At 48.9% G+C, this 18,237-nt stretch overlaps 1 protein-coding gene across 5 annotated transcripts in view; it reads left to right on the forward strand.

Annotated features, from left to right (window-relative positions):
- The window catches only part of LOC142563788 (uncharacterized), a 702,312-nt gene that overhangs the window by 391,891 nt on the left and 292,184 nt on the right, over positions 1–18,237 (forward strand). For all 5 annotated transcript variants that reach the window (XM_075674427.1, XM_075674407.1, XM_075674415.1 and 2 more), the window contains one exon: positions 2,761–2,811. In XM_075674427.1, the coding sequence (XP_075530542.1) occupies positions 2,761–2,811 (51 nt within the window). The remainder of the gene's footprint in view (positions 1–2,760; positions 2,812–18,237) is intronic.

Raw genomic sequence — 18,237 nt, forward strand, 5'->3', positions numbered from 1 at the left:
TCTGACGCCTTTAGTGATTCTCGTGGTGCGAAGACATAACAAGTAGTCAGTGTCGCTTGACAGTGCCAGAGTCTGTTTTTCTTAACAGCCATCTGCAGGTAATTCATCAACACTTTATTACGTAGCTCTCTATATATTATCTTTATTGGAGTGTAGAGAGAAATAACTAAAGAGCAGCGACCTAACTGGCTAAGGAGACGAGAGTTTGTGCTCAGGCCAATTTATTCGTATACGGTAGAAGTTCATCTCCGTAGAAGAAACCTCCGTGTCCATTCACAAGTGAAAAAGGAGCAGCTCCCAACGGGTGCTTCCAGTTTGTTCACCCATCCTCTCATTTAACCTTTTTTTACATATCTGTATCGGCCTTCTGCACTCATGCATCATTACTTCTGGCTGAGAACGTTAATCAGTTAAAGGAACAAATTAGGGCATATTTAGTCAATCCTGAAGCATTCAGGCGACAGCCGCCATTTCACGAGCCGAGCGGGGCCAAGACAATGCATTTACTAGAGCAACGAAAGACCTACCTTTACAAACGTTAAGATGCGCGTGCTACATTAGGTGAGCTTCCAGGGTGAGCAGCAAGATGTGCCAAAACGAAAGATTAAAATCTAGCAGCGATCCTCAGTGTGCGCGCCTGCACTGTTTTCGAGGCGTGTTTAAAAGCTGCTGTACTTTGCTTGCTGCAGATAATAAATGGCGCGTCAGCGGAAGAAGCATTTTTCTTCGGTTATCAAACTCTGCAGATACACGGTCGCTGCGTCAGCCTCCCGCACCGCGGATTGATTTCTCGCTACTTCCGAACACACGCATGCAGCGCGCGTCGCGGCCTGTCGTCGTCGCGCTGGTGTTTTCGTAACCTGGAAGCCGCGCCGTCTGGCTGCGCTACTGCAATCTCGACAGAAGACAAGGGGCTCCTTGTGGCCACACTTTTAATTCCTCGGCCCCGCGTCTCCGCGTTGGCTGACAGCCAGTTTGTGGTGCGTGCGTTCGCGCGCCTACGGCCAGCGCCTCCTCCTCCTCCACCACCACAACCGCTGCCGCTTCGACATGGTTGAGTCGCTTTCTGGTCCCGTTCTCAATTCTCTTGCAAATGTTTCTCGCCAAAGCGTCTCCGTTTCCCAGGTCATCGTCCGGCAACCTTGTTGGCGGAAGGCATCGCTCCAAAAGAATGCAGCCTGTGGGAAAGGGGACCCGAAGGAGGTTGCTGCCACTGCCTCCGCAGTGCTCGGGCTCCACCACGGCGCAATCCGGAGTCGCATGCGTGCACTTATGCTCTCCTTAGTCCTTACACCAAGATGGCTGACGGCGATAAGGATTGCTCACTCCGTGCGACTAGACCGCACCCCCTCCCCTCCCTCGCGCGCCGCGCGAATTGTTTCCTTCTGGATCTCGATTCGGACAATGCTGGGCGCGTGTAATTTATCCTGCATGCGGAGAGTGATTACTCGGCCGCATCGTCCCTCCTCAGCCGCAGCCGGCTTGCTTCAATCAGTCATTTCATCGGCCCGATAGAATCGCCGCTCTGGCGTCTAATTGGCCAACAGGGGGCAGTTCCACTCGGAACGTGCACATGATGGCGCTATTAATCGCTTGGGGCGACTCGCTTGAAATTAATTGCGACTAACAGCCGACCACTATCGTCTCTTGCTTCTGCGATGGCAAGCCACGTAAAGAGGGAAAAAGAAACCGAGCGCGAGAGAAATAAAAAGCAAGCGCTCAACGATCTTATGATTTGTGTGCCCTATGGGTTCCTTTCAAGATTGTCTTGATGTCTTGATGCCTGGGGTGGAGCAGGGAAAAAAAATGATTTGCGCCATTGCTTATGGTAAGACCTTCTGAATGGTCCCGGAGGTTCCATCCCTTTCCTGTGCACACGATGCAGCGAGCTGGGATGCCGCGGACGCCCGAGTGTTTTCCTTTTCCTCTCTCTACGCTGGCCCTGGTACTTGGGTTCCGAAAAATGCCCAGAGATGCCTTAGGAAGCGGAGAAAGAAAAATGATGCGGCTTGAACGTTCACCACCAGCTGCCAATTGATTCTGCTCGCTTTGCAACTGTAGCTCCCGCAAGTATGGGTCTTCACTGAGTTTTAAGCGTCTGCTGCAACAATTCTGGGGCTCCACTCCTTGAAGCTAATGTAAACGCTAAAGAAGGAGTGCTTAGTATTGTTGGTATTGGTCGCACGTGTGAAGTTTTGAACCGCACAAGAAGTTGGGGGGGGGGGAAGGATTGGGGGATCCGATAGCAAGGGCTTTGCACACTCTTTTCTGGTCTGAGCTAGTGTTTCCATCACTAATTATATTTGTGTGTTGGTTTTACTGAGAAGCTGACGCAATATACCAGCGCCTGCCAGGATCGATTCCTTTAGTGCGTTGTGGACACATTACCCCATTGACCTTTATACCAGATTCTTCTCACTTGCCCCTGGAGTGACATAAGCAGCCAAGACATTGAGGCGTGCTGCTACCACAAATGCTAACAATTCTTGCTGCTACCACAATGGGTCAACTGGCAGTGGTTTCTTTTCATTTTTCTCCTTTCCTTCGTTCTTCTTTTTTTCTTTTTTCGTTTTTGATACCGTGCACAGCCACTTACAGTGAAGCTGTGAAAATTAGGAATAATACCCGCGCGTAAATCAGCCAGTTGAGATGAGCCTGCGTAGCAACTCTCTAACGTCAACTCTCTCTCCCCTGTGTATAATCACGTGACGCGTAATTGAATGTTGATGTGCTAACAGCGAATTCACATTTTCTTTGCAGGTGCAACAAGTGAAGGAAAAGGCAATGTGCTCTCCTGGCCCGGACATATTTGTAAGTACTTTGCTGCTCCATAAGAGTGTTTTTAGCTCTTTCAGGCTTTTGAGAAAGATGGGAAGCCGATGCAAGCAGTCGCGGTGTTTGAAGAGCGAGCGTCCCTGTCATTCTTCAGTCGGTTACGTTTGGGTGGGGGGGAATGAACAGCGTCAGGTGGCATTTCCCAATTGCAATCCGTCTGCAGTGTGTGTGCTGGCTTTTCTGCATGCGCGAGGGCGCAGAGCGCACTTGCGTTTGGCCCCGCTTCTTTCGTGCAGTTATCGGGGTCGCGAACGAGGACCTCCGGAGCACTGGATCGAAAGGACGAACATTCATCTTCCACAGGAAAGCTAGCGGGGAAAGCCAGAAGAAACAAAAGTAGAAGAGGAAATAATGGTCCGTATCTCACAAAGGGGCGGAACAACGAAGGAAGGCAAAAAAAGAAAGGGGGCGATGAGGAGAGAAGTGTCTGCTAAGGAGAGAGGCTGGAAGGGGGGCGCCGGCGGCTGGAAACAAGAAATGTGGGAGGAGACGCGCAAGATAGCTGTCCTCACTCGCGCGCTGTGTTTTGGTGGACATGATGGCAGGGTCATTCGCGGTCGGAACGTCCCCGTTTTCCCGGGGGCCGTGTTTCAATCAAAGTCTCCCCGGCGACGACATTGAACCTCGTGCTGGTGCGTTGATAGCTGAGTGGCTGCGAGCTCTCGCCGAATGGGCTGAGATGCGTGCCATGGCAAGTTGGGAGGGGGGAGGGGGAAGGCTGAAGGGACACATTGCAGGACCTCTGTTCGCGCCTACGCCCAGCCGCCGTCAACAGTGCCGGCTCCTAGCACAGTGGAAGCTGTGAATAGAACTTACTGGCGTACGTGTCGTCACATGAATACTCCCTACGTACGTAGTGAGCGTACACTGAGAATCTGTTGGCGCATGCGCGGCCAACAGCAGCAGCGCGGCATGGAAAGAGTTCAGACAACATCTTGTCTTATCGCAGGTTAGATGCCGTCATTACAGCCGCGATTGGCGATGGGCTGCAAAATGGTTAGCCCGCACGCAACGCACACTTACCTTCAGCCTGCCTTCCAGTAGCGTGGCCAGTAGCGTGGCCGAGCCTAGGGGCCGTAATTTGTTAGTATTATTCAAGACAAGGGGCGCTATAAGGTAAAACTATTCCAAACTTTTCTCTTCCAATTCTGCAATCAGTGCTATGCGATTGGTTAAAAACTTTTTTGGACCACCCCCACTTCGCCTGGCTGTCATGGGACGGCACGAAAACCGCGATAGCTCCCCATCTGATATGACGTGTGCGCACTGATTATGCATGATTTGACCGAACAAAAGCAAAATAGTTATTTCTGATTCGACGCCTTTTCGCCATTCGCCCTCGGCTATTGGTAAAAGGCTTTCGGGCTGCACCCACTTCAACTGCCTGTCACGCGACGTCACAGAACCACAAAAACTCACCGCGTCAAAGTGACGTGTACGCGTTAAAGATGCGTTAATATGCCGAACAAAACTGAGTTTTCCTCTGAATAGCCGCAGGCTGCCCCGTTCCGAAAGGAAGAAAAGATGACAGCCGCCGATCGCCCACGCACTGGCTACTCGCACCTACCGGAAAGCATGGGTTTATTTGCGTATAATAAAACCTTTTGCGTGGCCGCGTAACGTTTTCGAGCACTTTCGGCACCTTTACGACCTCGTTCTGCCAACTCTTCTTTGCTGAGGATAGATTTTAGTGGCATTCTTAACCTTCCGTTGCATGCCGCCGCGATTTTCGACCAGCGACCGCGAGTTAAATAAGGGAAAGCCGACCAATCGCAGACGCCGGCACCACCCTCTTCGGCCGGTTATCGATTTTCAGTGCAGTGGCTCGGCCTCATCAAATCCCTCTCCACTTGAGCGTGCTCCTCGCCTCTTGTCAGCCAATTAGATAAGACAAGGAAGGAAGGAAGGAAAAAGTGGAGAAGCAAAGGCAGGGAGATTAACCAGTTTAGCTTAACCGGTTTGCTACCCTACACATAGGAGAGAGAGAGAGCACATAGCACAGCACACACACATCGTCCGTTAGAGTCCATCAATCTGGCATGGTACGTGATATCACTGTCGCAGCCGCTTGTCCAATCTCGTCTCTTTCAAAAACCGAAGTAGTCCCTTTGTCGCCTTCACCTGCGATGTCTTCTGTCGGCTTCATGTGAAAATCGTGTCGAGGGACAATGGTCTAGTGTCAAGGTGCGCTAGAACGCATGCCAGGGACTGTCGCTGACCATTATATTCAGGACAGTCGCACAGAATGTGTTCCAGCGTCTCCTCGCAAAGACAGGCATTGCAGAGAGCGTTGTCGGCCATTCCAATGCGGAATGAGTTAGATTTCGTGAAAGCCACCCCTAGCCATAAGCGATAAAGCAGAGTCGCCTCTCTTCGGCGGAGTCCAGTTCGCATATAGAGATGCATCAAAGAGGGCAGGTGGTATTGACGGTTGCTCTGGTTGGTCTGGCTGTTTGGTGTGCACCATAGAGAGAGCGTGATCTCCTGTGCAAGCACTCGAAGTCTGCTAGCTGCGTCGGATCGTAAAAGCGGTATGGCCTCTTCTTGTGCGTCTTCAAGAGCTGCCCGAGCGGCATTATCAGCGTCTTCGTTTCCAGTGGCGCCGCAGCGACTTTGCAGCCACTGAAACGTCACGTGGTGTCCTTTCTCCTGTGATGTATGGAGTAGGCATCTAATATCGAATACGAGCTGTTCGAATGGCCCGCGACGCAGAGCTGATAGTACACATTGTAGGGCTGCCTTTGAGTCGCTGAAGATTGACCATTGTCGAGGTGGCTCCCGATTGACGAAATGAAGTGCAGCGCGAAGAGCAGTTAATTCAGCAGCTGTCGACGTTGTTGGGTCGTCAGTCCTAAAGCTGATGGTAATAGCTTTTGCTGGGACAACCACAGCACCGGACGAACACTGGATGTTTGTGGAACCATCAGTATAAAGGTGTTCACTGTCCGCGTACCTCTCGTGCAGAAGAAGCAGAGACAGTTGTTTCAGCACAGGCGACGACAGTTCAGACTTCTTCCCGATTCCTGCTACACTGAGATGGACTGTGGGGCTGATAAAACACCAAGGGGGTATCGATGGTTTAGATGCAGCGGTGAAGCCCGAGGGAAGTTGGTCGTTGTACTTGATGATAGTTTTAGAGAATGATGATTGGTGCCTGTCTGAAGGTCGTGCTGCAAGGTGGTGATAGGGGACACGTGCAAAATGTCTGATGTGCGTTCTCAGGGCTTCCACCGTAATGTGAGTTTGCATTGGATGGTCCCGAGCAATCGCAATAGTTGCCTCTGTTGACTTTCATCTGGGCAAACCGAGGCAGACTCTGAGTGCTTGAGCTTGTGCTGCCTGCAGAACACGAATATTTGTCTTACAGGTGTTGTTCAGTACAGGTAGACTATATCTTAAAAAACCGAGAAAGAGAGCTCTGTAGAGTTTAAGCATTGCGTCTACTGACATCCCCCACTTCTTTCCTGTCAAGTATTTAAACAACTGGGAAGTTGCTGTAAGGCGCCGTTTCATGTAGTCCACGTGCGGGCTCCAAGAGAGGTCTCGGTCAATAATTACGCCAAGGAATCTGTGGGTTCGGACATAGGAAATGGTCCGCCCATTGATTGAGATGACATAAGGCGTCATCGGTTTGCGAGTAAATGCCACTAGTGCGCATTTTTCTGGTGATATGCTGAGACCCTGTTTACACAAGTAGTTCGCAGTCAAAGTGGCCGCTCTTTGAAGTCGCGCACGTATCTGAGGACGTGTGACTGCCGAAGTCCAGACACAGATGTCGTCAGCGTATATTGAAATTTTGATGGTAGTTGTCACGTATTCAGCAAGTCCAACAAGAGCGAGGTTGAATAGCGTCGGGCTGAGAGCACCGCCTTGAGGAACGCCCCTGCTGGTATAGCGTCGCGTAGTTGGGCCATCCTCAGTTAACACATAGAATTATCTTGCAGATAGATAACTCGCAATCCACAAAAAGAAAACTCGACCGCTCAGCGTAGGCAATGTTATTAGCTTTTGAAGCAAAAAGAAGTGGCCTTCTATGAACGAGGAGAGCGTTTGATTTTGAGAGTTTGAGGAGAGCGATGCAATGTTATTAGTTTTTGAAGCAAAGAAAAGTGAGGAGAAGAGAGGAGAGGAGGAGAGGAGGCGAGGAGGCAATGTTATTAGTTTTTGAAGCAAAGAAAAGTGACCTTCTATGAACGAGGAGAGCGTTTGATTAGTCTGTTCATACAACCCTGGGGGTGACCGCCCGATGATCGCGTCGGCGGTTATGCAAATTTGACGTCAGGAGATTAGAATAAAAACATTTTGGAATAGTTTTACGTTGTAGGGCCCAAGGTCTTCTTTGGAGACTTCAGATCGATTTGGGTCCCGTCGAATCTGGGTATCTGGCTGCCTTATTCTGATCGCTTTGGTAAAAGTAAGGCGATTTGAGGCCTTCTAGTGTACGTTAGACTACGAAAAAGGCGTCAAAATGAAGCCTGGCACGAAAACGATGAGCCAAGTCAGGATAGAGCTACGTACCGAGTAGTAACAATACATAGCGTGAAAAAGGCCGAAATTAAACCCAGGATGCTCGTTAGCAGTGCGTGCCTGAAACCGGGACCGGAAGTGTGGCTTTGCTCAACGAAAAATATGTGCCGTGATGCCGGAGACAGTGCAGTCTATAAATGTGGGCCTATCCCGAAAGTAGTCCAGTCCAAAAAACAAACCACATGGTATACACTGATGCGCCTAAGAATACCTTGTCTTTCTTCCACGTTCAACGCTGTTGACTCGCCTTTCTTATACGTATATACGACACATTAGAGATCTTTTTATCTTCTTCCGTTTCTATTCGTTTTCGATCGTCCGTCCCGATCAATAGCCCACCTGGCGATAGTGGATACGCGGATCCGGGCAAGCCCTAGCGACGAAGGGTACAAAAATAAATAAGATAAATAGGGGGAAAAAAGACAGGAATTCTTTCGAGGTATACGGCCCCGAACGCATAATATGGCTGCGAGTACTGCTCTTATGCAACTTTTTGTGCAATGTTAACCGGCGACAATCGTTTCGCTTCGACATGTATGATAATAAAGACTGTTGAGGTCTTCAATATATTTTGCTGCGCAATGTACCAAACTGGAAAACCGCGTTTGTGCGTCAGTGACGTCACGCTGTAGCGCCTCTGACTACGCACTCCGAATCGCTGTCGTGAGTAGGATAAAAGAGAGACGGTGACAAGAATTGGCGTACAGAGAGAGAGAGTCCAAAGATAGAAGATAAAATTGGCTATATGTCATGGTCATGACTAATATAGTAATAACGTGTTAATAAAATCAGTTAATTCAAAGCCAAGTGAAAGGCGGTTGTTCGCAGCGCGAATTTCGCGCAAGCCTACGGCTCGCATCTACCAAGATGAAGCAGAATTTTTTAAGCAGGCTTTAAAAGATGCTGCCAGCGAGACCCTATACTGAGGGCTCTCAACATATAGCAACAATACAATTTCTACTTCCTCTTCTTCTTCTTCCTAAGAGAGTTCTAGGCAGATGCCGGTCAACAATGTGTCGTCGTTCATCGTCGGTGACGTCGTTTCCCCGCCGCCACCATCGTCGTCGCGTGGTACGTTAACGTTGTCGCGTCGTCACGCCACTACCGTCTTTGTTGTCACGAAGCTGACGTCGGTATCGTGTTATCGTAAATTATTTCTTTTTTTTTATTCAAGATTAAGTACATTGCACTCGTGTACTGTGGACGTCTTCCTTTACCTTTAGTTTGAACTGAACGAGTGAGAACAATTATGCCGTTGTTTTTTTATTAGGAAAGAAAAAGAGTTTATTTCTTTATCATTTGATCGAGGGCGAGGTTAAGACAGCAGGCGCGAAGCCTGACAGAGGTGAGGCTCTAACTGATTCTCGTAGTAAATAACTTCAGGGTGCCACACGTCTCTATCTCTCTCGTAATCAGAACCAGACATAAATTACGCGCGTCTTCCGAAGACCGCGACTCCCACGTTCCCGTTTCCTAAAACGACCTCACTCGCTTGTTTTTTTACATATCGAGCATCTTCAGCGTTTCGTAGAACGGTCACCTTTACAAAGGCCTCAGTGTTGCAACAACGAACTATTCTTGCGGAGGGCGTCATTGTGTGTACGTTCGGGTGTGTCTGGGCCAGGCACAAAGGAAGCCACGGCGAACTCGGGCGCTCTTCCTTGTTCTAGTCCGTTACTGATGTCCATTTGAAAGATCGTTATGCGCTTATGCTGTAACCGAGTACAACGGCGTCCACTTCATCTACGTGGCAATGGTCTCGAATGAGCGCTACAGTTTACCTCAAGTGCTTGCTTAGTTCATGCTCACAATACACTTTCGTGTTCGCTCGCACTGTACGTTGAACGTATTTCCGGGTGTGCACTCCGCCAGCGTCACGGCTGCTAAAAGTGAGAGAGTACGTGCGCGAGCGCGCATTTTGTGTGTGTGTGTGTGTGTGTGTGTGTGTGTGTGTGTGTGTGTGTGTGTGTGTGTGTGTGTGTGTGTGTGTGTGTGTGTGTGTGTGTGTGTGTGTGTGTGTGTGTGTGTGTGTGTGTGTGTGTGTGTGTGTGTGTGTGTGTGTGTGTGTGTGTGTGTGTGTGTGTGTGTGTGTGTGTGTGTGTGTGTGTGTGTGTGTGTGTGTGTGTGTGTGTGTGTGTGTGTGTGTGTGTGTGTGTGTGTGTGTGTGTGTGTGTGTGTGTGTGTGTGTGTGTGTGTGTGTGTGTGTGTGTGTGTGTGTGTGTGTGTGTGTGTGTGTGTGTGTGTGTGTGTGTGTGTGTGTGTGTGTGTGTGTGTGTGTGTGTGTGTGTGTGTGTGTGTGTGTGTGTGTGTGTGTGTGTGTGTGTGTGTGTGTGTGTGTGTGTGTGTGTGTGTGTGTGTGTGTGTGTGTGTGTGTGTGTGTGTGTGTGTGTGTGTGTGTGTGTGTGTGTGTGTGTGTGTGTGTGTGTGTGTGTGTGTGTCATTTCTTTATTATTTGATGGAGGGTGAAGTCAAGATTCCAGGCGCAAAGCGGGGTACGACGTGGATGGTTCTTGCAAATGGTGCACTGTGACCGCTTGCGGTTCGATAATTAATTGCCTGCATCGAACGACCTTAACGCGATCGCGTTATTGAACTTTTGAATGCATTTGTCTTTCACGCGTCAATTTACGTGCGTAAATTTGGTATATATTTGTTTCCTTCTTGATTTGCGATGCACTGCTACGGAATTACGCAACTACATGGGGCAAATATTGAATGCACTCCACGTGACGTTGCGAATAGTTGCGAATCGTTTTCAGTGCCTCATTTGTGGGGAAAGAATGAAGTATCAATAGGTATCCATGCGGCACACTTAACGCGAACGATTAGACAAAGGAGACACAGCAAGTCGCTAAGCTTCAACCATGAGGGTCCAAGTTAAGTGCTCTACCACTTCGACTACAGCTCATCCGGGCCCTTATTTACAAATAGCTCTTACGCTAGAATTGTTCGTAAAAGTGAATTACAGCCACTCTTGACTCTGGAAATGTTATTAGGGAAAGGGGGACCAAACTATGGCAAAGATCACTGACGATCACGAAAACCATAGTGAATTTGGCCCCGTATGCGAAGCGCGCTGCACATACACCTAATAAGCAAAACCATGATGATTTAAGCAAACTTAAAGCTTTCTTCTTTTCTTAGCCATTGTTGAGGAAGGTCTCTTTTGTTAAATCTTGAGTTGAAGAATATCGTATTAAAGCACATCAAAAGCAAGAAAACTCTGTTGAGCATGAACTTAATAAAGACACTCACTCAGGGCCTTTTCTCTTTATTGCTTTTTTTTTCGCTGGCACGATAACTAAGCACCAAACAATCTGTTGCGCACTTTATTACGATTGGCGTTTAGCATTAGCATTGTTACACCCGGCATCCCTTCTCGACGATTCATGCTTCACCGGCGTTGTTACGGTTGGCGTCTGGCACCACGTGCAGAAAGGAATTTCAACCGACCATCTCTCACCCTGCCTCGTCGAAATGAGGCGTGACTTCGCCTGCTATGGTTGGCGTTCCGCACCTCGTGCAGAGAGAACTTTCTCTCACCCGACCTCCTTCCACCAGGCCTCGTCGAAATTAAGCGCGACTTCTTAATTCGCCATGACCATTTCGAGTGTCTGCCGGTCTGGCGGAGGCCCCGCAGTGTACAGGCCTCTTGTGTGTGTGTGTGTGTGTGTGTGTGTGTGTGTGTGTGTGTGTGTGTGTGTGTGTGTGTGTGTGTGTGTGTGTGTGTGTGTGTGTGTGTGTGTGTGTGTGTGTGTGTGCGTGCGTGCGTGCGTGCGACTTTAGGGGGATCCGTTCCTCGAATGGCCAAAAGGAGAACTTCCACGAACCAGCAACGCGCAAGGGAGACGGACAAGCGTCATCAAGTCCAGGAGGCGGGACGGCCTCCTCCTTTCAGCAGGCTTTCAGTGCCGGTCACGTGACGTCGACGGAAGCAAGATCCCTCCCACGATTGTAGAGAGCCTATTTAAGGGGCTCCGAAATGTACTTTTGACACTTCATGCTCTTCTCATTTTCTTTCACCAACCTTTGAATATATTAACCGTGCAAGTTTCGCACTAGAAATCGTCTCGCCCTGGCTTGGTCGTGTTACGTTTCGCCTCCGACGTGCGGTATAGCCGGCACGGATGCAACGGACGCCGGGGCTTCGTTCACAGCGGCGGACATTTTGGCCAGTTCAGCGCTGCCGCAACGCTTCCTGCCATGCGCGTCCAGGCATGTTTCAATGCCACGTGTCTTCATGTGTATGTGTGAGTATGTGGGCCTGTTGGTGCCCACGCTTGAAGCTGTGAACTGTGAAGCGAGGAGGTCTGACCGGCGCCGGCCCGGTGGATGCGTCACTTCTTGTCTCAACGTGTCTCTCAGGCGTGTCCGTGCCCCGCCGTCACGGGCGCCTCTCGCAAGCCGTTCCTTCTTGTCCTCGACTCCGACAGTATAAAAGCAGCTGCCCCGGACGCCGAGAGAGGCTCCGATTTCTTCCGTCGAGTAACGTGCTCTCCCGTCTCTCCAGTTCGGTCGACCTGACCGGCCGCTCTTTTGCGATGCTAGCATAAACAAGTTGTTCTGTTAGCAGTCGACTCATCCTTTGTGAGGACCTTCGGATGCTTCCAGCTGTGCGCCAGGCCAACGCTACCCTTGGGGCTTGCGACCCATCTGCAACAGTCGCCATGGTCTACCGGATGCCTTCAGCCCGCCGACAACGCCACGCTACCCAATAAGTAACGTCGGTTGAGCTTCGATAGGCAGGCGCCGCTACAATTCGGCAGCAGTACGATACGCTACCCTGGAGTACGCAACAGCGTGCGTGCAGCTATGAAGGGCCCTTCACGCTGCATCATCGCTTTCTCAGGACCAGGGAGCTGGTGACTAAATCAGCGTAACCAAAGCTGACAGTCGATACGAGTGCCCGCCTGGACTAGACGGGACCCGACACAGACCGTGACACGCAAACAAAAGAGCTCACCAGCGGCGACAAACAGCCGCCGCCCTTCGTGGAAGCAACAGCTACCGTGAATACCACTCAACCGAAACCTGACTCTGACAAGCGGTCCGTCACGATAAAAGTTGCAAAAAAAAAAGCGAGATCATCCAGGCAACCAGTCAAACCTTAACAAAATGCGGTCTCTGGCTCCCAACTCTTCGTACAAGACCGCATTACATACGCTAGTTACTGCCCAAACAAGTTGCAAAAATATAGCTTCCAAGTTCTTAATGTTTGTGCACAATGTCACTCAAGCTGTAACTTCTAGTACGCTGAAGTGTTATTGGTCATTTCCAATAGCCACATTCAAAAGGCAGATACAGGACACCATACACTTCATTCTCATCTTTTGGCGCTGCGAGAGAGTTGTCTTAGCTCTTTTGAACGCCAGCGCTCCGTGAGTTCCGTGGTGCGGGCGTTGTGTCGCCTCGAGAGATGGCGCCGCGCTGCGTGACGCCTCCTTCAGGCGATTTTCTTCTAGATAGGCAGTGCGCGCTGTCTCCGTAGCGTCTTTCTTTGCCTGTCGTTCCGCCTTCAGCCAGTTTTCTTCTTCTACCTGGGCAGCGTCCATAGGGACCAGTTCACAGTATGGCGTGGTGTGGTGTGGTGAGGTGTGCCTTTGCGAAGGTGCACTACACCCATTTTAAGATTGTGGCTAGTTTTATCTCCAACTAATCTGTTTTGCCGGTTGCCATATTATGCTTACATCAGCGCTCGATTACGGCAGGGCCAGCATTTTTTTCTTGAAAGCCTGTTTATTCCTCAGGCCAAGGAAGAGAGAGTAAAGCGAAATATTTATGTCCGATCCTGTAGGGCTGGCTTTAATTTATACCCTCAAGCAAACCCACTGACTGTCTACAAGGTGCCTGAAAAGAAAAATAAGGGAAAGAAAAGGAAAAGGAAAGGAAAAAGCGAAAGAGTGCAGGAAAGAAACATGGGCGCAAGTTCGGCCACTTCCTCTGCTATTAGGAAATTATTAGGCAGAGGTAGTCCTCTCAACTTTCTCTTGACTTTTTAATGTCTCAGTGTGGGGCCTTAGTGCAACGCTGTTCACACTGAGTTTTCTTCACACTGCCTCCAAATGCGGCGTTTTCACACTCTCGAGCATCCCACGCTACGCGAAAGTCGCGTTGCGTGCATCTATCTATCTATCTATCTATCTATCTATCTATCTATCTATCTATCTATCTATCTATCTATCTATCTATCTATCTATCTGTCTGTCTGTCTGTCTGTCTGTCTGTCTGTCTGTCTGTCTGTCTGTCTGTCTATCTGTCTGTCTGTCTGTCTGTCTGTCTGTCTGTCTGTCTGTCTGTCTGTCTGTCTGTCTGTCTGTCTGTCTTTTCATTCCAGTATCACACAAACTTTTGCAGGGGGACATGTATACTACAAAATTTTCTGATATACTGAAACCGTGGTAATTCTAGCTCCAGAGCTTTTTAGGAGCCCTAGGCCCGTATTCACAAAACTGTGTTATGCTAGAATTGTTCGCGAGATAAAATTGGAGCCAATCCTGATACTGACTGTACAGGTTTGCTTGTTTGTTTATTAAAATAAGTATAAAAATAGAATAAGAAGGATATAAGTGCAGCGAACGTGGCGTTTTTGCAGACGACGTTCTAGGCGAGGCGGACGTACTTTGCTGTTAATAACGTAAGCTTCAGAGGAATAATTAACAAAAGGTCGCAGTTTCGCCCGAAAGGCGAAGAGTCAGTTGCGATAGCAAATTAGTAGACAGTTATACGAAGTAACGATAGCAGTTTTATCGGTCGTATAAACTTGGAAACATTCGCTTACGATCTGAATTAGCAAGCATGTTGTCAGCCCGCACAGGCAAACATGAACACATAACGCTCGATGACCGCGGACACTCGCTGTCAAAACGCTGGCGTGAGCAAGCGCAGCAGCAGTAGTGAGCGAAGTGAATTTCTTGCTGTCTTACGCTTGAACGGGAACAGCGGTGAGAAAACAGCACGCACATAGGTATGAGCCGTCTGCAGATCGCTTTCAAGATACGGCACGCGCGACCGCGCGCCGCCACGCGAAGTATGCAGTTGCTGGCGGAGTAGAAGCCGCCCCTGCCTCCCGCGCTGCCATCTCCACTTTCCTCCGTTTCGCGCGCGAGATTGCGCCGCAATCGTAAGTTCCCCTGGCGCCCGGTCGCGAAATACGCAGTTGCTGCCGGAGCCCGATGCCCTCCCCCCCTCCCTACATCCCGTTTCCGCACGGTTCTTCGCGCGACGGAAGACGGCGCGCTTGCTCTCCGCCTTCCTCCCTCGCGCGTGGCAGATTGAGCCGCGATCGTCGGCTCCCCTCGCGTAGTTTCACTGGCGCACACAGCATACGGCCCGTCGACGGTGTTATTGCACTTGGACTTTATATGGGACATCACGACGACGAGAAAAATTCGCCTGGAGTGTCCATATAAATGCTATCACAATAAATTGTATTAACTCTTTTTATTAGTGCCTTAGGGGCAGTTGTTTTACTCTTTCTGTACCGCCCCCATTGTGCATCGTTATCCCGCTAACGATGGTTTGAAACGTCCCTTTCGAGACATCCCGCGCCGCTCACGGACACACTACGTTATCGGCATGAAGGAGGGGAACTATATTTTTATTGTCTAAACAGTTTGCTTTTTTCCCCCAGGCGGTGATTTTTGAACGCGCTTTGAAAATTTCGCGATCGTCAAAGTAGGAAGCAAGAATGGCCGCCCGCTATCGAATGTTTCAAACAGCGCTTTCGAGACCCTCCGCGCCGCTCACGGACACACTTCTCTGTCGAACGTTAAGGAGGAGAACGATAGTTGGTGTTCTCTAAGCCGTTCGAAGAAGCGGTAATTTTTGAACGCGCTCCTAAGTTTCGCGATCGTCAAAGTAGGAAGGCAAGAACGGCTGCCTCCGGGAGCGGCGCGCGTGCTTCGAAATATCGCAGATCTCGTGATTCCGTTACGTCTGCGGCTCATTTTATCGATTTATCGAGCAGCAGCGAGTCTGAGGGTTCTGCCTTTTCGTCGGACTTAGACTGAGAGCGACGACGACGCAAACAAGCCCGGAACATCGGCGGCCACAGTTCGGCACGCCCAGCTGTAGTGCTTGCAGTTAAATTCTTACAGTGGAATACCTGTTCAATGAAAAGTTTTGATTTTTTTGGAGATAGTGCCTATTAAACAGCAATACACTTGGTAGATTTCATAATTTTTGTTACATATTTTTCGTAGTAGATATAAGCGTGTCCTTACAAACTTTGTTCAGTGCTATCCCACAATCTTGATTCCGGGAATTTAAATATTTTTTTATTACATACATCAGGTTAATAAAATTTTTATGCATGAAAGTGCATTCACTCTGCTTTTTGTTTATGTATTGCTTAAAATATTCAGTGCAGTAGTTCTTTCAGAAGAAAAAATCTTGCGTAACCTACAAAAACACCTATTTTCCCCATGGCAGGGAAAGAGTTAAATGGCGAACTTGAAGCCAGTCACATTTTAATGCACCCTCATTTTTATTGAAAGTTGCAACTAATTCGAGATATATATAATCGAATTTCAACAGTAAATCCAGGCAATATCGAAAGCGAGCGCCGCGGGAGCAATAAAAGGAGGCGCCGCTATCATATCAGATATAGGCGCAGTGTACTGCCTTAAATATCTTCCGCGCAACATGAGAATACTTATTTGCAATGCTTTATTCTTAAGTCATATAAATTACTGCTGTCTGGTACGGGGCACGGCCTCCAAAACCAATATGGACTGCCTCTCTATCTTGCAGAAAAATGTAATACGCCTGATATGTAACAAGCCTTACGATTCCCCTATACTCAGCCACTGTTCACGTCACTTATTCTACGTAGAATTGAAATTATCTTTCAGCGCCGTTTGGCACTGACGTATCGCAAGGAACTCAAGCACGCAGTTAACGGCCGGTATCCGAAATATAGCTCGTCTACATAAACATGTTGCAGCCTATGACACAAGGGCGCCTGAACACTGGAACATTCCGCATTCAAGAACGAATTACGGTCAGCAAATGCTTCAACGTAAACTTCCGACTTTACTAAACAACCTCGCCTTACAAAAAATAGATGTTCTGTCCCTATTGAGCTTGCAAAACTACTTCCAGTCAGAGTAACTTCGTTATTGTTTATTGCCTTTGTGCGTATGCTATGCTGTATATGACCCTTTTATTTTATTTTTCTGAGTATGTACTGTACTATGTACTGTACTGTACTATACATAGTGCTATGTTCAGTTTTCTATTTTCCTTTTTTTTCCTATAAATTCTTTCAAGCTAATCTATCATGCTCATGTTTAAATTTATTATTTTCCTTTTGTACACAGACTGCTTGTTTTTGTAATTATCAAAATGTATTTTCTATTGTATGCATACATTTCTGTAAGTTGACGTCTACCCTCTTGTGTAATCACATGTGAGCGCCTCCTGTTGCCTTTCATGGGTTTTTGGGCTGGTCAAGTTGCCTGCGCGAAACATTTTACCCAGAACCCCACCATAGAATTCGTTTTATGGGGAATAAAGACATTCATTCATTCATTCATTCATTCATTCATTCATTCATTCATTCATTCATTCATTCATTCATTCATTCATCAAAACGCCCCGTGACGACAAGCGCAAGGAAGTTGGAAACCGAACGTCTCGGCCAGTCGCGGCATATAGTGATACGGCACATTTTCCCCGACAAGAATGTGCGGCTCTGTGTGTCGGGTTAGGATTTACCGCGGCCTGCTATCTTTCAAACTTCTAATATTTCTAATATTCTTAAAAGATGGATGTACATGAAAATGTCACAACCTACAAATTTGTCATTTAGACAACTATGCCTAAGGCTTTAATAAAAAAGTGCATAAATTTTTGTTCATTAGTTCTCTGAAGCTCACGTTATTAACGGCAAAGTATGTCCTCCTCGCCTAGGAAGTCGTTTGCAAAAAACGCCACGTGCTCTGCGCTCTTTATTTATAAAAAAGCCTGTATGGTCTAAAGAAAATAACACCGTGTTATTAGCGAAGGCGGCTGGCCAATGACAAAGAGCGCTTACGAACGAAAAGCTTTGTGAATACGGCCCGTGTGCACGCATTGAACCTTGGTTCGCATTGATAAAAGAAAGAGTCCTTAATTTTCATTTTTATTTTGCCCGGCTTGGCGTGAACATTGCGCGGATTATGGCGCCCGCACGCGTGGAAACATGTAGCTAAACTGCAGTAGCGAAATTATTTTTATGCAAAACTGTGTACAAAAAGTTCCTGCGGCGAAGATTCTACGATAATGGATATACTATACGTGTGGGGCCTGTGCGCCAAAAGTGATATACGATTGAATGTGAGGCGCCTCGGTCGGTTCCCGCATGAAGGGTTCATTGTTCCAGGTTTTTATGGTTCGTTCCCAGCGACCTGAGAAAGTTTGCGCGTTGCAATTTGTCCGTCGCACTTAGTCGGAGTTGTTACTCCCCCTCCCACTACTCTTCTTTTCTTTCCCTCCGCAATTCATCGCTCTCGGCGTTGCTGCATGCGATATTTTGCGCAATGCGTGGAGGCACGAGGAAAAGAAGAAAGACGAGCGTGGTGACGTTACGGGACGCCCTGTGGGCGGACGCTTTCAGGGCGCCGCTGTCAGCTGGCTATACGGCGCGGGAAGGTCAGGCTGTCGTGGCAATCCGCGATGCGATTTCGCCGCCGCCGAGACACCTCGTGGCAGAGACAAGTCGCACACCCGCGCCGACTGCCATCACCCACGCCTCGCTCTGCAGCTGGCTTTTGCTTTCCGCGCCGCACTTGCGAGCAGCACCGCGGTGGTGCTGCGGCCGAGTGGGCTGCGCTCGCCCCGTGCGCCACCGGGCGGGGCGCGCAGACGAGCGCCGCCGCCCGCCAGCGACGCAAC

This window comes from Dermacentor variabilis, chromosome 1, assembly GCF_050947875.1.
Source record: "Dermacentor variabilis isolate Ectoservices chromosome 1, ASM5094787v1, whole genome shotgun sequence".
Lineage (NCBI taxonomy): Eukaryota > Metazoa > Arthropoda > Arachnida > Ixodida > Ixodidae > Dermacentor > Dermacentor variabilis.